The sequence below is a fragment of the Solea solea genome, chromosome 5 (genome assembly GCF_958295425.1).
Source record: "Solea solea chromosome 5, fSolSol10.1, whole genome shotgun sequence".
Lineage (NCBI taxonomy): Eukaryota > Metazoa > Chordata > Actinopteri > Pleuronectiformes > Soleidae > Solea > Solea solea.
In genome coordinates, this window is record NC_081138.1 from 1,528,233 (window position 1) to 1,553,787 (window position 25,555).

The window sequence follows — 25,555 nt, forward strand, 5'->3', positions numbered from 1 at the left end:
TTCATGTTTGTTTACCCTTGAATTATTATTTTTTATATATATAAAACTCTATTTTGGTGCAGTGAACCCATCTCTAATGCCCCAAACCACCTTTGTATCCAGAGTCAACACAGTAACTATATGTAATCTGGAGTCGACTGCATGGCTCGTCCCAGGAATGCGGGGAGAAACCGAAAACCCTCGAAAATAGACTTGAACAAACAGAGAAAGAACACGCAAACATACAGAAAGGGACTGTTATCAAACCTTGACCCCTGCTGCGAGGTGACAACGTGAAATAAAATGCATTCTGAATTAAATTTGTTCTATAAGTATAATAAAAGATCTAATTTTGCATTTTAACATGTACACTCTTGCTTCACAACAGCCACGAGAAAACAAGTCACTTTAAGAGTTTATTAAAACATATACAGTATATTTTAATTACAAGTCAAATGGGTCCATATGTCAGCTGCAACATTTTTTTGTGGTCTCTTCTCCCAGAAACAGAAATATATTTTGTCTCTTGGATAAAATGACTGGTTAAGGCTGTTCATCCCTCTTTCTGTGTATTTATTATAGCCTCCCTGCCCACACACTGGTGTGTGGTAATATGATCAATTACAAATCTATATGTTTTAATAGTTACAACAACACTTTGATAAAGGACTTCAGTATCCACTTCCCATAAGATTTGGAAGTTTACTTTTATGAATATCTCCTGGTTTCTAATCAATGGCACTTGCCACGCAGTGGTGCATTTAATGAGGGTCTTGTGGAGTTGCCAGTGTAGTTTGGTGAGTAATCCATGCATTTTGGATATGATTGTGTTATATTTGGTTGCATTTTCTGCAGTGCATGACTGTTTTCTTCATATAAGAATCATTTTAGGAGAGTGGGGTCAGATTGCTTGCGCTAAACCCCCCAAAATTCATTGACTAATGTATGTACTCCATGCAGAACTGTGGAAAAAACAAAGCTAATGTCACTCATTCATACATGATATTCACACCGAGCTGTTAAACCAGATCTGGTCCAAAGTAAAGAATTAGACATTATATTTCAATGCAGTCTGTCACAGGAAAATATCCTCATGCACTTAGGCAAATATCTCAATACTAAGAATGACCTGGTTGACACCGCAGATGATATAATGGAAGGAAACAATCAATGAAATCTCCATCATGGAAAGAAAAACACAGGAGAAGTCAGGGACGTGGTTGATGTGTTGGGGAAAAGCCTCATAAAGATCAGATCCATTCATGTTCTTTGTTGTCATTGTTGCTAAAGTGAATTATCATCTCATCTCAAACACACACACACACACACACAGGCACCAACCTACGTCACCCAGGCCGCACACATCACGCACGCTTGTCTGGATGGAATGTGACGCCACAGCAGCTCCGTGCGTGCGTGCGTGCGTGAAGTCTCGCGGAGTAAAACACCGGCCATTTTTCTCCGCGTACAGCAGGACACTGTGAGTGTGGCCAGCGGATCCGACATCACTTTCGTGAGACTACAACTTTTGTCAAGTTTGATTTCGTGACGCGACCGTTCAAAGTGGCGACAAGCGGGCACTCCCGCCATGTTTGTGCTCGTCGCTGCAAAGTTTGTCCGCTGACATCGCTCGCTGTCCGGATAGATGCTCGTCTGAACTGTCGCTCAAATGGAAATGGTGCCGAGCGAGGAGAACCAGTTCGTATCCAAAGAGGTGAGGCTACGGTTCGTGGTGGAGTCAGCCCGGGTCGCAGAGTCACTGAACACGCACGTTAATAGCGACAAACAGACTTTCGCACCGCGGTGCTGCGGTGTTTTCACGCAGAAGCTAACTCTCCGCTGCTAACGTTTAGCTCAACATGACTTGAACGGCCTATCATGACACGGCTAACTAGCGTTAGCTTCAGCCGCCGTCAGTTAGTGTCTTTAGACAAAGTGAGTTTACGAGAGCAGCTTAATAAGCTCCAGTGTGATTATTATCACACGATATAACCGTCTATTATGGCCTTTTCATGACTATAAAGTCACACGGTGTCAAATGTTGTCACTGCCATGAAGTTAATCCTTTTAACGGAGACGACATTTGTCAACATTAGTGAGCTAACTTGCAAGTAACGTTAGCCTGTAGGCTAGGCTTTGGCTAGCAAATGTCGTTAATCATTTAAGTCTGGTTTATGGCAACAACTCTAGTTAATCTTTGTGTTTTTGATATTGCAAAAGCAAATGTAGATAGTCACGCCAGTGGACACGAGTGACAGCAACGTTTTTATTATTATTACACCACCGTGGCATCATTTCCTCTTTCCACATTGTTTTGAATGAACTTTAAGCTTTGAGTTCGCTCCTCCTCACATTACTGTAAACTTAGATGCAGGTGTGTGTGTGTGTGTGTGTGTGTGTGTAAAACCGTCATCATATTGTTATTTTGTTTCCTTTGATATAAAGATCAAATTCTATTTTAACGTCCCCGTCAAAGCTTCAAAGCCGTTGCGAGATTATCCTGCCATGTTTGTCTTGGTACTCAAAGCAAACATTAACACGCAGATTGTTACGTAAAATACGAATAATGTGTGAGTCTACGAGGATACAGTGCTGTCATTCTCTCACGGGAGAACAATGCGAGTGTGCTGCAGCCACTGGCATCGACACTGGCGATTCCCACGGACGGTCTTACGTTAACGGGGGGATTTGAGTTGTTGCTGCGTCACACGTCGAACATTGGACGTCACTGGATGTTATTAAGTGCTGGGGGGGTGTGGGGGATGGATGGGATGACGCAGAGCTGCACTTCTTAAACGTTTTTCACAGTGGCAATTATGGCAAGCTTTTTTAACATTTAATGGTTGAAATTGTCACATCAAAATTGACACTAGAGATATCAACAACATGGATTTTGACAAAATATAATTACATTTTGACTATTCTAATCAAGAATCAAGGTTCATTCAGTATGATTTAAGTCCAGTTAATTAAAAAAAGATGTTCTGACTAGTTAAAACTTCCATCTTCTACCGCTTTATCCTTCACATGAGGGTCGCGGGGGGATGCTGTGACAATCTCAGCTGGCATTAGGCGGGGTCACACCCTAGACCGATCACCAGACCATCACAGGGACCAAAGAGACAAACAACGAGTGTCCAAATTACCATCATCCCCATATTACATGTTTTTGGACTGTGGGAGAAAACCTTCAGTCACACAGGCAGGTCATGCAAACTCCATGCAGAAAGACCCTTGTTCAGACTCGGTCACAAACCCAGGTCTTCTTGCTGCAAAGGCAAGAGTGCTAACCACTACATCAACCGTATGGCCCACTAGTTAAAACTTGATTTATCATGTTATTTCATAAAACATGTTCCCTTTTACTTGCCAGTCTAAATGTTGTTTCAATTTATGGAATAGCCCAATATGTGTTAAAGCCAAAATATGTGTCAAAATATAATTTTAGATGAATTAGTGTCTTGATCAATACACATCTTATTTTACAGACTGAAGAGAACATTGTTGTTCCTCAAATATCACACAGTAATCATTTCCAGTGAGAATAATGATGTAAAAATGACCATTCCCTTTAAAATCACAAATCATATTGCAATCACAAATATTATTCAACATTGTTCAGCCCTGGTCTTTTAGGACATTTGCATGTTTTACCCTCCAATAGTCATGAAAGAAATGGACCACTTTTATTTACAAAAAAAAAGACAATAAATTGACTTAAGGATGCAGCAAATCTTTGAATCATGAATATGAATTATTATACCACAGACTTTCTTATGGGGCAAATGTGATAATCACCACTCCTGGTGCAGGTGGTGCAGCCAGAGGGGGCTCCAAAATATCATCCCTAAAAGATCAAATCTGGTTTTCCTTGTGCTCGTGCTGGTAGCCTTGTTTTCAGTAAATGACTGTCTGGGTCCCAGGCTGGTTCAGTGTTGATAATGTCAGTACCTCATTCAGCCACAGTTAATAAAATATGAACTATCCCTTTAACAACTGTAAAGAAATACTGCCTGTTTGTTTGAAGTACCCCTGCATACATGTCAGCACCTTGTGATTATATCCACAGTAAAAATAACCTTTTAATCTGATAATACACTTGGGAGTTGTCAGCAGCTGGTTCTTTAGGATCCGTCAGTCACATTTTTCCAAGATCACAAACTCAACAAAGGGTTCACAACAACCGTAATAACAAGTATGTTTACCTGTAATCATCACCCTGTCACTACTCAAGAAAAAATTGAAGTAGGTGTAGGTGGTGGCTTCATGCACCCTACTGTTACTACTTCCTTTCCTTTTTTGTGTTTGTTTTTAATTTGTTTCTCTCCCTAACTATCTCCATGTATTATTAGGGTGTTTTTTGGAGATGCAGACAAAATATTTTTGATGAGATGAAGAGGATTACTCAGGTAGAGTTGTGTGTGTGTGAGAGGGAGAGAGAGAGGGAGAGGGCTTGTGATGAAGCATGGTGTTAAGTAGATGCATGATGCAGCTCTGCTTATCGTCACCATACACAAGCAAGGATCAAGTTACATCGATGAACAGGCAGCTTGACAAGTACCACGGTTCTCTAACGTTAGACAAATATATCTAAATGATAACAATCAGAGGACAGTTCTAATAGTATCAAGGCATTTAATACAAAATACACCATAACAGGAAATCATGTCGCTTACTAGTGATTTGAATGAGGCTGATGTCAAAGAGAGATTAGCTCTACACATGCTGGTTACATCAATGTTTGATGAGTGACCTTTTGCTGAAAGGTTTTGACATGTGTAATGTTTTTGACCAGGTCATTTTTGTACGACACCAGTCACAAAAAAAACTAACTGCACGTGCTGTGAAGATGATAACGTGACTTGCTGCCTCTTGAAACGTCTGGTCCACTTGGAAAACCTCTACCTCCGTATAATTTATAATTAAATGAAGAATGACTCAAGCATGACTTTGAATAATTTAAATATTTGTAGTTTATTGTAGTTGATTATAATTATCAAGATCAATTGTCCATCAACTGGGTTTGTCCAGTCATGAGGTAAAAAGTTTTTTGCTGATGTTTTTGTGAATGATCCAACTGTCAGTTATGTATTTAAAAAATCATGTAGTATCACATTCCAAAAGTGTTCAAGCGTAGTGATAGACTTAAAGAGATGAGCATAAAGAGATGAGTGCTTGTTTTTATTATTTTATTTTATTATTTATTTATTTTATTAGCCTTAATGATGGATATGAAAATCACAATTTCTTGTGAAGGTATTACACTGATGGTAACCTATAGTAAAACTAATTACAATGTTAATACTTGGATTTGACTTAGGAAATAATGTGGAAATATTACTGTAATATCATGTTAATATAATATTACAATATCATCATGATGTTACTTCTTATTATGAACGTATTATATTCTATTGTTACTGAACTATAAAGTAAAGTTACCCATGCAAACTGACAAAATACATCCTGTGAATCTCTTGATTTTCAGATCCAGAATGCAGCAGAAGAGCCCAGAGTGCTGTGCATTATCCAGGACACCACCTGTGCAAAGACCATCAATGAGAGGGTGACCGTCAACCTGCCTGCTTCCACAGCACTCTCCAGACTCTATGAAGACATTGCCCTCAAAGCAGGATATGTAAATGGCTCCTTCACCCTTATCTGGGGAAATAAAGTGGACATGGTGAGGAAATGTTTGCCGTAGCAGTCGCATTTCAGGGTTTCAACATGATTCTAACACGGTGTGCCCCCTAGGGGTATGTGGAGTTATTACAGAAGAAGAAAATAAGAGGCCTGATCTTCTATCTGTAAATGCGGGAGCCATCTGTTTTTCTGTCCGTCTGTTAATCACATAACTGTCACATCACATAGCTGTTTGACAGGCGTCAAACTTGGCAGGTGACTTAGGGCACCAGTGTGTGCAGGGCTGACTTTGCCAGTGTTTGGATGAGAAATGCAAGAGCTATCGGTAGAAACCGCTAAAAGTCTAAATGAACTGAGCATGGCAGCGAAATCTCTGTGTTTTTGTCACAACTGAAGTTTGTGTTGGAGTTTGAAAACCTTTTAATATATGGTTAAATCTGAACTAATCAATACTTTTGTATTACAATGGATCAATTATTTGCACATGAACTGTGCATGAACTTCCAGACTAATTCTATGGAGCAGTCTAGTGTCTGTTAAATGATTTGTTTTTGGGGTCTGCAGTGTTATTACTTTAGTTTACAGCTCAAATGAAGCTCATTTCCAGTAAGCATGTTTCCTGTTCCAATGAAAAAGTAGTTTAAAATTTCAAACACAAACAAATAAGTATTTTCAGTCAATAGAAAAGTGGTAATATTTCTGTTGATAAAGTTTTAGTGACAATAGAGAGCCTCTCCCTCGCGTCACGAGGGAGTCTGTCACATGGGAGTCTGTCACATGGGACGGCAGGAGAAGTTGTACCAACCAGCATCGCTGCTTTTAGACCTGGAACTCAGAGGTCTGGATACTGTGAGCTGTTTCCACCAGCAAAGGCATGTTGGTTTTATTCAGTAATTTTGAGTGCAGGCAGAGTATTGTAGGTGAACTCGAGTGGGATTCATAATCATGGCTCTTAGCTTGTTTGCAGTCGCATTTATTCTCCATTTCAAAAAAGTTTACGTAAGCGTATGAACAATAGCCCCTTCTTCATTGAAAGGGCAGTGTCTCCATATCATGACCTCAGTGAAGCTGATAGTGGGAGAGATACGGTATTTCTGAAAATAAATGCAGTGGGGTTAGCAGTATTTTGGATGATATCAGAGTCAAAAATGGAATTGTCATACTGTTGTTCCCTGCTACAAAATAAAGTCTGTAATGCTGGTGTTGTGAAAAGAGAGTAAAGAGTAAAAATTAATTTCTTATTGTGCTCTTGTAGTGTTGACTGAGGTTGTTCTCTGTTGTCCGGTCGTGTGTGGACATACAATTCCTTTTCTTAAATGAGCCCAGGCTAATCCTGTCACTGACCCGGGCCAAAGCCCAGGTACTGTGTCTGTTATCTCACTGAGTAGGTCAGTGGATTAAGCCTCTGCATGTTTCCACTGCAGCACTTTGCTGGCTCGTCCTCGGCTTGTTTTGGAGAAAGACAGCTCTGTGGCGTTGTTCACATGTTGGCTTCAAGCTACTTTCGTCATACGCGCCACTACAGGGAATTTGTTCGACATGAATTGAGTAGCTGTGTAAGGGTTCTTGTGAATTCATCCAGTTTGTTAACCATTTGTTTCTGTTATCCTTAAGCATTTTCAGGTATTATTGCTGAGACTGTTTTGTGACCCCCCCCCTCTCTTTTTGCTGACCTCTAGGCACCACTGGATCATAACAGTGAGATGTCCCTCTCAGACTCTGGGTTTGAGCCGGGTGGTAAAAAGAATTTTCTCCAGCTGACAGACAAAGATGGAGAGCAGCCACAGATGGCGTCGGTGAGTTGTACAGTTCCTAATTTCTCAGTATTATATTGGGTGTCCTTTTGGGCCACTGCTTACACACAGCCAGTACGACTTAACACAACTGGTTCTGACCGCACCAGTGGATAACCAGGTGCTGTAGCCCTTTAAGAGCAGCAGTGACTGACGAGCCAATGTGCTGAAACAACATTGTGTGTAACTTCCTGTTTCACTGGTGTTGCACTGGTGTTACTACTTGACCAATTCTGCTTATTTCTAACCACTGTGGCTTGACATACACCACTCGCCTTTCTGGTAAACTGTGGAGAACATACCGTACCTATGACAAGCTTTAGCACTACTAAAGATTGTTATAGGATTTGTAGACTAAATATACACTCACCTGCCAACCACCTATTAACCCCAACATAAGAAGAATATTCAGTCACCAGCGACTTAATTAAGTAACACAGGACACCTAAAAAAGTAGCAGGAGTGGCACCTGGTGTAGACTTCTGCTGCTGTAGCCCAATCTGCTTCAAGATTTGACCGATTTTATGGTCAGAGACACATACCTTGCTTGTAACGAGTGGTTGTTTGAGTTACTGTTGCTATTTACTCTTGCCTTTCCATCATTTTCAATTTCCTGAGCTTTGGGATCAACAAATCATTTTTGCAGGGAGTACTGTCACTCAATAGAGTATTCTCTATAAACCCTGTATATGGTTGAGTGTGGAAATCCCAGATCAGATTATTCTGAAATATTACCAACTACCATGATCACTTAAAATTCTTCTCCATGGGCAGGTTGTCTTGACCGTGTCTCCATGTCTAAATGTACTGTGATGGATGATCGGATAAGGAGCTGTACAGGTGTACATTATCAAACTGTGTGTCTGTGTGTGCAGGATGAGTCGGGAGCAGCTGACAGCAGTGGACTGGATGACAGTTCCCAGGAGCGCTTCATTGGGCCTCTTCCAAGAGACAGCACTCCAGGCTGCAGTGGTGATTACAGCAGTTCATCTTACTCCTACTCATCAATCCTCAACAAATCTGAGACGGGTGTGTTTTGGGCCTACGTTACAGATGTTGCATCACTTCTTTTACGCAACCCCAGCTGACCTCTTACTACCTGTTCCTTGCCTCCTTTATAGGTTACGTGGGTTTAGTTAACCAAGCTATGACCTGCTATTTGAACAGTCTTCTGCAGACGCTGTTCATGACTCCAGAGTTCAGAAATGCTCTCTACAAGTGAGGAATTATGCTCATTGTCCTGTTGACGTTTTACTTTACTTGATGAATGTGTTGTGTGTTGTGTATTTGAATAATTACACAACTTGTGTGCAACCACAGCTGGGAGTTTGAGGAGTCAGAGGAGGATCCAGTCACCAGCATCCCCTTCCAGCTGCAGCGGCTGTTTGTCCAGCTGCAGACCAGTAAAAAACGTGCGATTGAGACCACTGATGTGACCCGGAGCTTTGGCTGGGACAGCAGCGAGGGTTAGTTTTTTTTTTTCCCTCTGTTTTACACATTGTTTGTGTTTTTTTATGGACGGAGACCTTGTGCTATACAGCTGTAAACTAAAGGACACTTTTTTTGTTGGCATTTGTTTTTAGCGTGGCAACAGCATGACATCCAGGAGCTGTGCAGGGTCATGTTTGATGCTCTGGAACAAAAGTGGAAGCAAACAGAGCAGGTAGGAGCAAACAGAGATTTCCATAGACCTTCAGACAACAAACATTCAACTGTCAGCCTGGTGACAATCAGGCTTAACTGTTTTCTGATTTTTGGAATGAGATATAAACTGTAAACACTCTTCTGTGTGTGCTTGTGTGTGTGTTGAATATTCATTGGTGCTTTTCCATTATACAGTTTTAGCTCTACTCGGCTCGACTCTACTGGGTTTATTTACTTTCCGTACCTGGTATCTTGCACTTTGACCTCGCCAGACCTCGCCAGAGCAGGCACCAAACCTGCTCTGGCGAGGTTTCAAGTGAGCTGAGTCTGTACTGAAATGTGACGTCAACAGACGCTTTCAGCAGACGCACTGCGGAAAGCTGGCGATCGTGAGGGGGGCGTGTCCTCCTCCACATTTCAAAATGATGTGTTTGGACTCCTCCACATTTGCCATGTAAAATATAGGTGCGCGACCCATACCACTGAAAATCTACTCCAGGTTTTCCTTGTTATTTACCTACAACAACTCGCAGGACACACACATCGCTACAGCAAGTATAGTGTCAGTGCAGGCTGCTCAATTCTGGATGAGGTAACGTCAGCCCCAGTGCCATCTCAAAATGTTCATCTTATGCTAAAGCCTTATTCCTTTCTTACACAGCCTCTATATTAACCCCAGGTCACTTTTTACCACTAAAACTAGGGTTTTACTAGTGTCAGCTACGCTTTATATTGCACAAAAATCCATCTGCTGTTATTTTTTATTATCAGCAAGAACAAAATAATCACATCCAAAAAGTTTATTGGGAGATTAGTAATTAAAAACTATTTGAATGCCCAGTGCTTCAGTATTTTCTGCATAGAAAGAATTTTGTCTGATACCAAACTGTGTAGAGTTGAGTCAAGTAGAGCCGATAAGTGATGATAAACTTATTCAGTTGGACAGTTTTATCTAATTCAAGGTGTTGTATGAAGATCAGCAGTCAGTTGCTCTGCTGATTTCACACGAGCAGCAGACTCAACATAGCATTTTAGTGCTTAATAGAGTCCCTGTCCCGTCCCTGTCCTCAGGCTGACCTGATCAACCAGCTGTACCAGGGGAAACTGAAGGATTATGTGCGTTGTCTGGAGTGTGGCTACGAGAGCTGGAGGATTGATACCTACCTGGACATCCCTCTTGTGATCAGACCCTTTGGAGTCAACCAGGCCTATGGCAGTGTGGTGAGTTTCTACATTTCATCCCTTTTTAAATATTTAGTACAGTGGCAGCAAAGACAAAGACAACAGCACTTAACTCTCATTCATGCTTCGGAATTCACAGCTACTTAAAGCCATCGTTGCATTCAGTACTTGCCGCTCATGTTGATACAGTCGATGTCTTCTATGAACATACGTAAAACTATATTTCATTCTCTGCCACAGGAGGAGGCTCTGCAGGCATTTGTTCAACCAGAAACTCTGGATGGGCCCAACCAGTATTTCTGTGAACGCTGCAAAAAGAAATGTGACGCCCGGAAGGTGAGCAGACTGAATATGTGACATGGGAGTCGTGTTCAGAGAATGCAGCGTTCTGTTATTGACCCGTCTAATCCTCTTGATAAATGCTTCTTTGCTACAGGGTCTAAGATTTCTGCACTTTCCCTACCTGCTGACACTGCAGCTGAAACGGTTTGATTTTGACTACACCACTATGCATCGCATCAAGCTCAACGACAGCATGACTTTCCCCGAGGAGCTGGACATGAGTCCGTTCATCGACGTGGAAGATGAGGTGAGATCAGAGCAGCATGTTCACCAACAGTAACGTGACTTGATTATAAAAAAATCCTCTGATTAAGAGAAAAAATGTGTCCCACGTTCCACTTTAGTTGTTTTGTAATGAGGGCACAGACTAGTGTTATTATGTAACATGACATTTACTTTATGTGGAATACATGTCATGATACTGTATTTGTGTCATATAAAATGTAGTCAACCTGTCTGTGTGTGTGTGTGTGTGTGTTTCGTCTCATTTAAATCTATTGTCGGCTGATGTTTTCAGAAGTCGCCTCAGACGGAGAGCTGCACTGACAGCGGCGCTGAGAATGAAGGCAGCTGCCACAGTGATCAGATGAGCAATGACTTTTCCACTGATGACTGCGTGGACGAGGGCATCTGCTTGGACAGCACCGGCAGCACAGAGAGGGTGTTGAAGCCAAAGGTGATCATTTTTGACCTGGTTTCATGTGGTTCTGCCCGTGTTATGATCGTGTTAAATCTTAAATCTGTAAATCCAACTCCTCCTGGTCTGTTGGTCTTGTCTGATTTAAGATTTTTGTCACATTCACAGAGTTCGTTAACCTTTGAGCTGTTCTCCGTCATGGTCCATTCAGGGAGTGCTGCGGGTGGCCATTACTATGCCTGCATCAAATCCTTTAGTGATGGCCAGTGGTACAGTTTCAATGATCAACATGTTAGCAAGGTCAGTGTCCAACGTGATTCTCTCACAGTACTCACTTCCTGGGCTCAGCAGCTCTTACTAACTAACCCCAGTCACCCTAACATGATCCTGAGTTACACAGCATATCTGTGGAGTAATCGTGTTGGTGTGCATCTCTGTTTGGCAGATCACCCAGGACGATATAAGAAAGACATACGGCGGGTCCTCAGGGAGCAGAGGCTATTATTCCAGTGCCTTTGCAAGGTCAGTTGTGTGCAGTGCTCCGTGGGTTGACGTGCAGCACATTCCTGCAGTAAACTGCTTTAGAGAATAGAATAATAATTAACTGCAACTTGAAACTGGAACCACTTCCATCTGAGGGGAAACGGGTTGTTTATTCTTTGTTCATTGTGCTTTTCCTGTTAAAGTTTCCTGTTTTTTTAAATGGGGTTGTATCAGATATTTATACTGAGCATTGTCAGTGTTTTACATTCATCTGAGCTCCCTATTTACACATGATATGTATTCTTTCTTTTTTTTCTGTAGTCATAATAATCCTTTTTTTCCTCTCAACAGCTCTACAAATGCATATATGCTGATTTATAGATTGAAAGACCCCTCAAGGAATGCAAGTAAGCATTTCATTCAGTTCAGTCTCACAGGAATAATGTCAACGTGAATGAGATGCCAACACAAACATGAAGATCAGTTAACGTTTATGACTCTTACACATGAGAATTAACATGTTCGTAAAACATTATCAAAGGTTTACTTTAAGCCAGTGTCGTATGGCGAGGCTACAATCGGTATTGATGTGATTGTGATGATTTATTGAATTAATTTTCTTTTGTCTTAATGGCGGGAGAATAAGCAATTCTTAAAACCTCATTATGGGTTTAGTGTTAATGGGAGATGTTTTAGTGCCATCGGTTGTGGTTATTATTTTCTGAGCTTGGTATAAAATGGATCACGTGGTTTAATGTGTCCGCTGTTCTGTCGGCAGAGTATTCAGCTGTAGAAGACTTCCCAGAGCACATAAAGAGTTTGGTTCAGAAGGAGAAGGAGTCTGAGGAGCAGGAAAAGAGACAGCGGGAGATTGAGCGCAATACCTGCAAGGTTTGTTTGGCTCTATTCAAATTCTCCATCGTCATGTGAAAATGGATCCGTTGATAAATGCTCTGCTCTCTCCTGTAGATCAAGCTTTTTTGCATGCATCCTGTAAAGATGATGATGGAAAGCAAGCTGGAAGTTCACAAGGACAAAACACTCAGAGAGGCAACAGAAATGGCCTTTAAGGTTAGTTTGTTGTGTGGTTTTAGCTGCAAAATAGTGATCACTGAATGACCATGTGCCCTTAAAATCATTAGCATGTCACTGTGCATTAGTTCATGTAACACTGGCAACTGTTTATAGGGACCTTTGATACGCCAGTGGTTAAAAATAATCCTTGCATCATTGTAATTTGCATTTCCCTCAGCTGATGGAGCTTGAGGGAGTCGTCTCTCTGGACTGTTGTCGCTTGGTGAAGTATGACGAGTTCCACGAGTACCTGGAGCGCTCGTATGAAGGTGAGGAGGACACACCCATGGGTCTGCTGCTGGGTGGAGTCAAGTCCTCATACATGTTTGACTTGCTGCTGGAGACACGGCGGCCGGATCAAGTGTTCCAGCCGTACAAACCTGGAGGTCGGTATTCTTCTGTGGAGTCAGTTAAAGTAACAGTGTTAATGCAGTTCAGCAGAAGACTAAGCAAACTAAAGTACATTAATTACACTTGAAGCTATTACTGAATGACCTGAGGAGTGTGTTTCTGGTTTTCTGCAGAGGTTATGGTGAAGGTTCATGTTGTGGATCTGAAGAGTGAGACCATTGCCTCCCCAATCAGCGTCAGGGCGTACTTGAACCAGACAATCACTGAATTCAAACAGCTTATTGCACAGGTTTGTGTTTTTACTCTCCTCCTAAATCACTGTGTCCTCTTTTCCATTTGAATCATTAACAGTGAACCTTATGTTGAAATAAATGTGAGATTCAACCTTGTCTTGTGTTTGTGTCTGTCTCTAGGCAACAGGTCTGTCTGCAGAAAACATGCGTGTGGTCCTGGAGCGCTGCTATAATGACCTTCGCCTCCTCTATGTTCCAAACAAGACCTTGAAAGCTGAGGGATTTTTCAGGAGTAACAAGGTCTTGTCAATAAATTCTTATTAGAGAATTTATCAGGAAGCTTCGTGACACCTAACGACCTGTTCTCTCTTTTCTTTCATCAGGTTTTTGTTGAGAGCTCCGAGTCGTCTGATCATCAGGTTGCGTTCACTGACTCCGTCTTGTGGAAACTGTTGGATCGTCACGGGAATACAATCCGACTGTTGATCTTACTGCCTGAACAGTCACCCGGTACCTTGGCCAACAGAACTCTGAGCCAGAAAGAGGGCGGTGACTCTGATGTGCCCTCTGATGAGTCCAAGGGTACCAGGAAGTCTGTGGAGGCTATACTCGAGGAGAGCACAGAAAAGTTAAAGAATCTGTCGCTGCAGCAGCAGCAGCAGCAGCAGCAGCAGCAGCAGCAGCAGCAACAACAGCAGCAGCAGCAGCAGCAGCAGCAGGGCTCCAGCACCAGCACCAGCGACAGCCAGAAAAGCTCTGACACCAGTGACTTTGAACACATCGAGTCCCCGACACAAGAGGCCGACTCTAACTCTTCACTCTGCGTGGCCGCAGACAGCAGAGAGCTAGAGAACCGGATCAGGACCACGGCTGGGAGCAGCGGTGGCGCCTCCTCTGACCCAGAGAACCACTTTGCCAGTGAGGAGCGCTCAGACTCTGAGGTGAACAATGACCGCAGCACCAGCTCGGTCGACAGTGACATCCTCAGCTCCAGCCACAGTAGTGACACGCTGTGTAACGCAGACAGCGGGCCCATACAGTTGGCCAATGGCCTGGACTCGCACAGCATCACAAGTAGCCGGCGCTCCAAAGCCCACGAGGGCAAGAAAGAGACGTGGGACACGGCCGAGGAAGACTCCGGAACAGACAGCGAGTATGACGACAATGGGAAGAGCAAAGCAGAGGCTCAGTACCTGTACTTCAGAGCGGAGCCGTGTACTCAGGATGAATCCACGTGGGATGCACAAAAATGTACTCGTTTTAGAACTTCTGTTCCTTACCCTGCTCTAGTTATCATACAATTTAGAGTTTATTTTTTTAAATGTGGTTGTTTGAGGTATTGATACATTATCTTAATTTCTGTACACCTACCTAGAAACCAGATACTCATTCTCACTTGATAAAATCAGTCTGTGCTGTGTATAAGAATGTGTTGATCCACTGATGTCTTCATCAATAACGTCAAATTGTGTTCGATTGTGTGTTTAAAAACCTTCATTTTGATTATTTACCCAAGTGACACAAACCTAATGAAGCAGTAGTCGACGTGCAGTTGCTTTGTCACCACAACATGGAAATGCTGATTTCTCTATAAGGAGTTAAGTAAAGGAGAGAGAACAGTTTACAAACTCTTATTTCCAGCTAAAAAAAATTGCGTCTAACATTGAAATGAATTATAGACTTAAGCAGGTGTCGCTTTAGTTTAGTGAATCTGTTTTATCAGCATCGTGATATCAGTGAGAGTGAATGTCCAGGTACCACACACGTCTGCACAAGTGTTGGCTCGTCAAAGTCTGTGTTGATAATCAGTGAATTAGGGCTCCGTCGACTAAGCGATTTCTAAATTACTTGCCAACTAATTTAACAATCGATTAATCTTTTTTCTTAGTAATTTAAACAAGTTTTCAGATTTTATTTGTGAATATTTTACGGTTTCTTTGCTTCATATAACGAAAAAAAACATTAAAACTGAATGATTTTAATAATCATCTTAACATTCTTCAACATTTTCTGACTATACATAGACCAAACAATTAATTACGTTGTCGAAAGATTGATCGATTGTTAAAATAATCGCAAGTTGTAGCTCTTATCAATATCTCGTACAACCACACTTTGAAATACTGAACTATTCCTTTTAAAGAGTTTTTCTTTTCATAAAATTAAAATGTTATACTGCAGTTAAAATGACACTGAGCTCTTCCTCCCACAATCATATTTGACTAAATGATCAGAGAAAAGAAGAGCGACCCGCATGTTGAATAAGAACTGTGTTTTATTACCAGGTATTTTCTCATATTTAATTGTAACAGACTGTTGAATTGCTGTTTGTGTGTGTGATCTACCTCAGGTTTAGTTGTTCATGTGGACAAGAGAATAACGTTAGCAGCGTTCAAGCAGAACCTGGAGCCGTACGTGGGCGTGGCCTCCACCCAGTTCAAAGTGTTCCGCGTCTACGCCAACAACCAGGAGTTTGAGAGCGTGCGGCTGAACGAGACTCTGTCATCGTTTTCTGACGATAACAAGGTCGGCATAAATACTCACAATTCATTACTTTATTTATTACCTTTAGTTTTGTGTCGGAGTGAATTAATAATTGACTTTCCACAGATAACCATTCGACTTGGAAGAGCACTGAAAAAGGGGGAATACAGAGTCAAAGTGTATCAACTACTAGTGAATGAAACAGAGGTGAGAACATTTATTTTTATTAAACAATGACTCAAAACTGGTTGTATATATATATATATATATATATATATATATATATATATATATATATATATATATATATACTGTATATATATATTCATCATGATGTTGTTTTTCAGCCCTGCAAGTTCCTCGTGGACACGGTGTTTGCTAAGGGCATGACTGTGAGACAGTCCAAAGAGGAGCTGCTCCCTCAGTTGAAAGAGCAGTGCAAGCTCGACCTCAGCATCGACAGGTGAGGCTTTTAGATCGCAAACGTAAGAAAACCCTGCAGAGGCGCTGACGGTAGTTGTATCTTTGTTTAGGGTTCGTCTCAGGAAAAAGACGTGGAAGAATCCTGGCACCGTGTTCCTGGATTACCACGTCTATGAGGAGGACATCAGCATATCGTCCAACTGGGAAGTTTTCCTGGAAGTTCTCAATGGTAACGTCACGCGTGCTCTTCAGTTATCGTTGTCAGTTTATGCTTCGTTTTTTGTCGAGTTAACATTAAAACTATAACTGCCAGAAACTGGAGCCACAGCGCACGTCTTCCACAGTCTGTTGAAGCAGCAGCTGCAGTGAAATGTGATCTGTGATCCACTTATTTTGTTTTGTTTTTCAGAACCAGAGAAAATGAAGTCCATGTCACAGCTGGCTGTTCTGACCCGGAGATGGAGCCCGGCCGTGATGAAGCTGGAGCCTTTTCAGGAAGTGATTCTGGAGAGCAGCAGTGTTGAAGAGCTAAAGGAGAGGGTGAGTCTCATACTACAGTCACATGTGGTAGCACATACGTGAGGGATTAATGTCCATCTGTGTCTGCTTCCTCTGCAGCTCAGTGAAATGAGTGGCATTCCTCTTGAAAACCTGGAGTTTGCAAAGGTTAGTGAAGTTCACTTCCTCACACGTGACTCGTGTGTTTTCTGACAGTTTAATAACTTCCTCTCTGATGTCTCCAGGGCAGAGGAACTTTTCCTTGTGATATTTCCGTGCTGGAGATCCACCAGGATCTGGACTGGAACCCGAAGGTGTCGACGCTCAATGTGTGGCCTCTGTACATCTGTGATGATGGAGCTGTCGTCTGCTACAGGTAAAACAAATCAAACGCACACAGTTCTGTGTTTTTGTTTTGTCTGTGTAGTATGGAGTTATAAATATTCCTCTGTAGTATATTAGTTATTAAAATATGTTTAGTCAAAATTCATAATAATCCTTTTAATCTTAAACCAGAATACTGGGATTGAGACTCTTATGTTTAGATAGTGAATTTAACTCGTCCTTATTACACACCAGTGTGAACACACACAAGCCGGGTGCAGGAGCCGAGGGCAGCACCCAGGGAGCAATGGGGATTGAGTGCCTTGCTCAGGGGATTTAACTGGAAACCTCTTGGCTGTGGGCTTGTTTATAATTTTAGGTGTGTGAGTAAATAGTAATTTTATATAAAATCACTTTAGAATTGGTGCGTTCGATCATGGTGGCTGAATCGTGAGCATATGGAGCAACTGTGCTAATCTATATTATAATCCAGTAAAAGTGCATCACATTGTTATTCACTGAATCACTAGAGTCAGAATTCCCACAGAGACTTGAGTTTCCAGAGCGTTGTGTCTCTGCAGCAGCGAGTTGTGCCTCCTCCGTCTGTCGCCGTGACTTCAGATCGACGTCACTGAGCTGCGTCCTGGTTGTTTTGCAGGAACAGCACAGAGGAGCCCATGGAGCTGTCGGAGGACGAGCGCAGTGAGTTGATGAAAAAGGAGAGCAGCCGCCTGCTCAAGACCGGACACCGCGTCAGCTACTCTCCACGCAAGGAGAAAGCCCTGAAGATCTACCTGGATGGAGGCCCCGCCAAAGACCCGGGGCAGGACTGAGGCACAGAGAACCGTTCCTAGTCACGCGGTTCATCTGGCTGCTGTAGCATAGCAACCAGGCTCTGGATGTCAGTCATAGTGTCTGGCCTGGTAGTGACTTGAACCTGATGCGGCGCTGCGAGACGAGCGGTCGTCCACACTGAGCTCCAGGACGGGCTCAGAAACCTTACTGTGCACTAACGTGTACTTTACTGTAAAGTTTAAAGGGAAAAACTATTCAATGCAGAAAAGAGTTGAACGTAAAGGGTCCAGAGATGAATGCAGAGGTGTCGGGACTGTGATACTGTGCTGGAGTCCCGCCTCCTGTTTCATGTTCTCTCCCTCCCCCCCCCCCCCCCCTCGTATGTTCACGTCTTCTGAGCTCCGCCCCGCTCCAGGTGAGAAACCGTTGCGATCTCACGTCACTCACACCTTCCATCCACACTTCATACAAACCAAGAGCTACTTTTCAAGCCTCGCCCAGTCCGACTGAACCGCACTCTCTCAGCAACTTTACAACCGGCTGAGACGTCGTTTATACACAGGATTTGAGTCATAATAATGGAAATAAGTAAATAAATAAAGGAGGTGACAATAAATCATTTGTAAGTCAAAGGTCGTTTCTCTTCCTCTAACTGTCGTTCAATGCCAGAATCATGTGTTATCGGCTCTTACTGCTGCTCTCTGTGCATCACAGGAGCGTTGGCCTCTGTTCAGTCACTTCCACCAGATTCAGTGAGACTGTTTTTGTTTGTTGTAAATTATTCTTGTTTTGCTGCAGACTTGATTGTTTAGTTTTCACAGATTCACATCTGCTGTCTGTGTGATCCTTTAAATAAGAACGTGGATTTCTTTGTTCTGTTTTTGTTGCACCATGTGATCTGACTGTACGTGTGTGATCTCTGGATCGTGAGCTTGAGTTTGGCGCTTCTACCTGTCGCTGCTTGATAGACTGACACCAGGTGGAGTCCAAGCTCGCTGGTTCTGCCTCTGTCACTGAACTCGGCGTCCGTGTGGCCGGATGCTGTCACCAGCGAGTCACTGTAGAAATGCCAATATCTGAAGAAATCCTTCTTTTTTTTTGATGTTTATTTCTTTGAGGTTTGAATCCTGTGTGAAAATGGTTTAAAATGATTTTAGAAATGAATTAAAGTGGGTTTTTTTTTTCCATAAGCTTATTTTTTTGTTTTTTTTTAATCATAGTGGCTTTAAATTTATTTGTTAAAGCCACATTTACGGTGGTTATGCTTCACATTTTCTTCACATTTGATACTTTAATTGACAAAGTTCACCCTGACTGACTTGTTCAGGTCTAATGTTTTCAGATCTTTGCTTTAAAGTTAAAAAAGGCGTCTTTATTATGTGAAATACAGAAGTAATGATTGTTCAACAGAATCTCGCTACATGACTACAGTTCAAACCTGATCATTTATTTTTATTATAACCTGAATGTGACTCATATTTAACCATCAGATGATTCAAAACAAGCTGCTGGATTTGAAGAACAGAAGTAATACCGTGTAAAGTTAACAAATACAATACTTAAACAATATACTGCAGATAAATAAAATAAACCACAAGAAAACAGTTAGTTACACATAACCTCTCTGTGGCTTAATCCTGCATAAAACAAACGTTACGTGGCAGCAGAGCAGATTCACGAGGATTGAGCGCCAACGTTTGGAAAAATAAATGTCTCAGAAAACATGGGAAATTAGAAACAATGGTTTTATATATATATATTATGTATATGTGTATATATATATATATATATATATATATAATATATAATTAGATGCTTAATTTTCTCTAAATATTCACAGTTCACACTGCTTTAATGACCTTTCTACCTTGTGTTACAATAAAATAGAGTAAATAGTCATAGATATATATTTATATATACCTGTGTTAAGTATGGACACAGGTCTTTGTGACTTTTGTACATTTGAAGGTCTAGTCTTTAAACTTAAAACTTAATTTCAAAGTTATTAGCAGTTACATTTCCACGCAGGTTCCATTTCTCTGGCGTTCCACATTGTAGATGATGTTTTTATAACTTAACACAAACATAATGCTCAGAAAACCTTTTCACACTGAGCCTGAACACATGAGCCGGGAGTTACATAATCACGTCATACTTTCTATTTTTCTATCATATATCTAAATCTTTCAATCAATGTAATCCTGCATTCTGCATTTAAACTAAATGAACTCAGTGTTGACTCCTGTAAACCTCAGGTTAAGTTTTAAGTTTTTGTTTTCCAGCTCGAGTGCAACGACTGTTTTACAGTGAAGCTCTAGAGTCAGTGGAGCTCAGTCTGTTTGTTTCCACGGCGACGAGAGTCAAACCAAGCTGCTTGTGATCTAGATGATGTAGTCGATCTCTGAGTACAGCGAGTCTGAAAGGTCCTCTTCACTGGAGTCCTCTCTTTTCAGACACATGGAGCCTCTCCTGCAAAACATGTTTAAAAAAAGAAAAAGAAAAACTTAATATCCTGCATTTATTTTAACCCTCAAGAAGGAAAATATTAAGTGAGAGAGTTAAATGTGTAAAAATAAAGGCTAAAGATCTGTGCAGGATCTAATAAAATCAAGTGTTTTCTCTTGTTTTATTCACAAACACATTCAGTTTATTGTCTCATTTAACACAAAATGATGCTGTGATTCTCTCTGCTGTGTGTAAACGAGTGCTTTTACCCCAGGTGCTGGCAGTGCAGCTCTCCAGCACAGGGACAGTGTTTCCTGGCTCCGTTGTCCTCAGGGTCCCAGGACAGCAGCTCCATGAGGTGGTTGGAGGCACCGAAGCAGCGCTCTCGCTCGATGGGCTTGGCCGAGCAGACAGAGAAGAGCAAGGCTGAACACGGAGAGAGAAACAGATGCATGTTCTCAGAGAGAGAGAGAGAGGATGACGTCTGCCTCTGCCTCTGTGTGCTGTGTCTCACCTTTATGCAAAGCACAGCAGAGCTCGGGCCTGCAGTCACTCTGGTGCTGACACGTGCTGCCCGCTTCTCCTCTGGTTGCATTTTCACTGCACTGACCCCACACACACAGCTGGTCACCACAGCACTCTCCGTCCTTCGTGCACGACTGAAAAACGAGGAAACATCCCATCAATTTCAAACCATCACAAAAATCTGCTCAACTCCTCACGTCCAGATTTCAGAAATCCCCAAAAAGATTTTAAAATCCTTTTATTTGTGTATAAATACCTGAGATCAGCTGCTCTTAGTTTTACCTCAGGGGTCTCAAACCTGGGGGCCACAGAGGTCTAGTTTGGTCAGCAGGGGGCCGGTCAAGTGGAGAAAAAAATATTTATGATGATATTTCACATCATTTCAAAATAAAAGTGTTTGTTTTCTTTCATATGGAACGATAATTAGTTCACAATATTCAAAATTCATCTATGAATAAAAAAAACATAACTCACTATAACGTGGTGGGCCACAGAAAATTGGTTGGGGGGGGCCGCATGTGGCCCTCGGGCCGCAAGTTTGAGACCTAGGTTTGACCTAAATCACAGCTGCAGCCTCTTAAGTTGTGGAATGGACTGTCGTTTTCACCTTTGAGACAGTGTGAGACTGTTTTATGGGTGAGGTTTTATTTTTATTATTTTTACTACTGTGCAGCACTTTTTAAATAATAATGCAGTATAACATTAAAGCAAAATTAAACAGAGCCATCAATAAGAAGCTCTTACAGACACTCAATGGCCACTTCATTAGGTACACCTGTGTATCTGCTTAATATCTGATCAACCAATCACACGGCAGCAAGAGTTCAAACAGATCATCAGAACTTGACTTTGTGACTTTGAATGGTTACACTTTTATTGATGCGACAGTGTTTCATGTACAACCCTCTCTAAAGTTTACAGAGAAGAGAGAATGACCTGTTTGACGTCAGTGTACCTAATAATGTGGCCAGTATGTGAATAACAAAGTGAGACATTATATTTTATTCATCTCCTCTCATACAAAGAACATGTTTTGATGAATTATGTAAGTAAAATCCTATTTTCTGTACATTTACAGTAAATATGAGGCCCCAGACGACACCAACGCACAATAACTCAACTCTCAGAGGAAAATCTGCTCAAATATGAATGAGATTGACGTGTCAAACGGTCTCTGACAGCAGGAATCTGTGGTCCTCTGTGTTCTTATATTTATGATCCTTTGGTGCACGGCCAACATCGGGTTTTACTCTGCCCTTCATCCTAAAATAAAACCTGCACCTCTTAATTCATGTTTTTAAGACACGAGGGAGACAAAGGAGCTCTTATTTAACCTTGGTATGAGTTTCCTCTTTCATGTGAGCGCTCACAGGACAGAAACACACTCCGGTTACACTTGTAGACTCACTGCAATGCAGCTGAAGAGAAGCCGCAGCAGCTGCTGCTGCTGATGATGCCAGTGTGAGTCTGCGTGTGTGTGTGTGTGTGAGTCAGGGAGCTACAGTGAGAGCAGTAATCCCATAATAGTCCACATAAAAAGGTAACATGGCTCCACTTTACCACATCCGTTGCTTTGCAGGGCGTGCACCTGGAGCCGAGCGGGGCTTTCACACAGTATCTGCTTTTCCCGCAGTCGTCGTCGTCGACGCATCTCTGAACACAGACGACACAAACACAGTCTCTGAGTTCTGCTCCTTTAAATCTGAGGTTAGAGTTCTGTGTCAAATCATGTCCGTCAACACATGAACACATGAACACATGAACACATGAAGAAAAACATGAGATGCATAATGCTGCAGTATAACGCCGCGTCAGCAGATGGGATCAGATATTAAGTTTCAAAGCTGCTGTAGCGTCAGGGGGCAACCCGGGGACAAGAGGAGAGGAATTGGGCTCGTAACCGGAAGTTTGCTGGTTCCACATCCCCAGGTGCAGGTCAGTGCTGCTCGCTGCTCATTTCTAAATTATCTGATTTATCTAAAGTCAGGATGAGCTGATACATTAGAAAATCCTCTCTGCAGCGATCGTGCGAGCTGTGCACGTTTATTTAAAGATAAAATGGAGGAAAAAGCCTGTCTTACATCACACACCACGGTGGAGAGAGACAGACGACAGAGCAACAGACCCTGCATTTAAAGAAAGGGGCGGAGACCAGTGATGTAAGCGTGGACTAAAATAGCCAGTGACACACTGTGAACGCAGTGGCGGGCGTTTGACCACAGAGGCAGCAGATACCACCATTCTCATCATAAACTGTGAGGATTTCATTTGAAACAAAGTCATTTAGGAGTTTAGTGACACTTACGTGGTCGATGCTGTTGCCCAGCTCACCGCTGCTGCTGCTGCTGCTGCTGCTGCTGATGATGCCGCTGCTGATGTTGTTGTTCTCCTGTGTGAAGGTGACACGTGACGTTAATTAAAGTGTCGTTCTGTGTGTTGTTGTTGTTGTTGTCGTCGCTGATGAGTCGACACGTTGCCAGGTCTGTGACGTCGTCAGGAGCGGTTTGATTGTGATGAAGTTCACGACTGACACTGACACTGACGCTGTCACTGCTCCGCTGACGTCACACACGTCATCATCACAGACACCATCATTATTATGGAATATTTATGTTTTTATAATCAGTATTATGCTTAAGAATAGAAATAAATAGAATACTTTATATTATATTGTACTTAACAACAATAAAAGACAGAAGAAGACAGAAAAACTGCTGTGTCATGTCAACAGAGTGCTGCAGCTCACTGCTTACCTGGTTCGATGCATCCTCGGGATCCTGTGGCAGCTGTGGATCCTGTGGATCCTGTGGCAGCTGTGGATCCTGTGGATCCTGTGGCAGCTGTGGATCCTGTGGCAGCTGTGGATCCTGTGGCAGCTGTGGATCCTGTGGATCCTGTGGCAGCTGTGGATCCTGTGGCAGCAGCTGTGGATCCTGTGGCAGCTGTGGATCCTGTGGCAGCAGCCGTGGATCCTGTGGATCCTGTGGCAGCAGCCGTGGACCCCGTGGCAGCTGTGGTTTCACTTCCACGTAGTCGCGGCTGTGCTGCGTGTGATCCTCCAGGATGACGCCTGAGTTCACGATCTCAGGGAGGATTCCATTACAGACTCCTGTCAGAGCCAAAACCAGCAGCAGGGCGACCCTCATCATCCTCATCCTCATCCTCATCATGCTGCTGCTGCTGCTGCTGCTGACTCTGATGATGCTGCTGCTGTGAGGAGGAGGAGGAGCTAGAGGAGGAGGAGGCAGAAGTGGGTGTGTCGCTGATGCTGAGAAACACAAACCACGTCACAGCTGATTCATCTTCTCACTAAAGATTTTATTGTTAGTTAAGTGATTTTTTTTTTGTTTATTTGTGGTAACTTATATTTATTATATTATATTTATATTTATTTATTTTCTGGTGAAATATTCCCAAAATATCCCTGAAAATCCTGCAACACGTTTATGCTTTTTAAAGTTATTATTAATCCATTAGATAATACATTTGAATACCTGATTCATTTTATTATCCATTTATTTACAAAAATGTTCAAATATCCACATATTTGACATCCTTTCTGCTTCAAATAAAATCTTAAATCAAGTAAATCCTTTTTTTATTATCTTTCTCATTTTCAATAACTGTGATTTCATGTACTGTACTGTATACTGTACTGTATACTGATATATATATATATATATATCATATACTTTGTACTTTGATTATTATACAGTTGCTGTAATTCATGGATGAACCATATGTCTGTAAATTATCATTGAAGGAGGAAAATAAGAGAAAACAGCTGATTGGTCCTCACATTTATTTTATTGGTCTGTTTTGTGTTATTTTACATGATGACATTTCACATTTAAATATTTAAAGACAACAAACCAATCACAATTATTTTGATCCGCATTAGGATCATAACTATATTCTTTGTGACGGTTTTTTATTAATTATTCCTTAAAAATCTCCTCTTTTGAAAAGAACAAGCAAGAAGCAACATTCTGTGCCTGCAGTTTCTCAGTCTGCCACCAGATGGAGCCTTTTTGTTTTTCTTGAAGAGTGAGTGGAGATGTTCTGCAGCTTCTGCTGACAAAGTGTAAAAATGTGCAGCGTTGACTAACGTGAGACTCTCACCTGTTACAGTCAGGTGTAAGTCTCTCTGTGCGAGTGCTAAATAAAACAAAAACAAAAGAAAAGCTGCACACTCATAATCTCTTACTGAAGAAAAGACAATCACTTTTTATTTCTGTGGATGATGCGTTCAAGTGTTCAGGGAAGAACTATAACATCTGTCCGTCTGTCCACCGCTCCCTCCTCCAAACATCCATCTTTAAACACAAATACACACATGTGTTTGTTTTATTCTGTAGAAACATGGAAACACTCTTACTTAAAGTGCATCAGACCAAAAACCAAAATAAATGGTCTTTTAAAAGACGACGCACTCACACACTCACGCTCATGGGTAGAATATTTAGCTTCTGCCGTTAAACTCTCGTGTACATTACACTCATGATATCTGCTGCTGTGGGACTGTGAGCAGCGCGGCATCATGGGAATTGTAGTCACGTTGCAGCAAACTGCAGTGAGTGACACACAATAACCCAATGTCTTTTTAGCTTTCTCGCTGTTTTAAGTTTTTTAGTTTTTAGCTCTGAATGTTGTATTTTTACTGCTTGTATTTTATTTATTTTAATGTATTTTGCTGCTTG

At 41.9% G+C, this 25,555-nt stretch overlaps 2 protein-coding genes across 4 annotated transcripts; one reads left to right on the top strand and one right to left on the bottom strand.

Annotated features, from left to right (window-relative positions):
• The first annotated feature begins 1,392 nt into the window (after nt 1–1,392).
• usp47 (ubiquitin specific peptidase 47) lies at nt 1,393–18,504 on the top strand. 2 transcript variants are annotated; one of them, XM_058628915.1, is made up of 29 exons: nt 1,393–1,693; nt 4,332–4,388; nt 5,468–5,662; nt 7,302–7,418; nt 8,291–8,444; nt 8,537–8,633; nt 8,736–8,881; nt 8,999–9,078; nt 10,131–10,280; nt 10,482–10,577; nt 10,678–10,830; nt 11,101–11,259; nt 11,389–11,520; nt 11,666–11,742; nt 12,055–12,110; nt 12,482–12,594; nt 12,673–12,774; nt 12,956–13,163; nt 13,302–13,417; nt 13,542–13,661; nt 13,745–14,612; nt 15,712–15,887; nt 15,972–16,052; nt 16,193–16,308; nt 16,379–16,497; nt 16,678–16,808; nt 16,887–16,934; nt 17,012–17,142; nt 17,749–18,504. In XM_058628915.1, exons 1-29 carry the CDS (start codon nt 1,649–1,651, stop codon nt 17,921–17,923), a joined length of 4,218 nt encoding a protein of 1,405 aa, XP_058484898.1. In that variant the 5' UTR covers nt 1,393–1,648; the 3' UTR covers nt 17,924–18,504. The 2 variants fall into 2 exon arrangements, with proteins under 2 accessions (XP_058484898.1, XP_058484899.1); XM_058628916.1 differs by lacking the exon at nt 4,332–4,388 and having other exon boundaries at nt 1,394–1,693.
• A 1,633-nt stretch (nt 18,505–20,137) lies between these two features.
• Nucleotides 20,138–24,079, bottom strand: dkk3a (dickkopf WNT signaling pathway inhibitor 3a). Of its 2 annotated transcripts, none has more exons than XM_058628917.1 (6): nt 23,609–24,079; nt 23,161–23,244; nt 22,416–22,508; nt 20,845–20,989; nt 20,600–20,756; nt 20,138–20,354 (listed from the first exon to the last, which is right to left on the bottom strand). In XM_058628917.1, the coding sequence occupies exons 1-6, from the start codon at nt 24,023–24,025 to the stop codon at nt 20,267–20,269; spliced, it is 984 nt and encodes a 327-aa protein (XP_058484900.1). In that variant the 5' UTR covers nt 24,026–24,079; the 3' UTR covers nt 20,138–20,266. The 2 variants fall into 2 exon arrangements, 1 of the variants encoding a protein (XP_058484900.1); XR_009240233.1 differs by having other exon boundaries at nt 20,265–20,354; nt 20,600–20,727.
• Nucleotides 24,080–25,555: the final 1,476 nt, after the last annotated feature.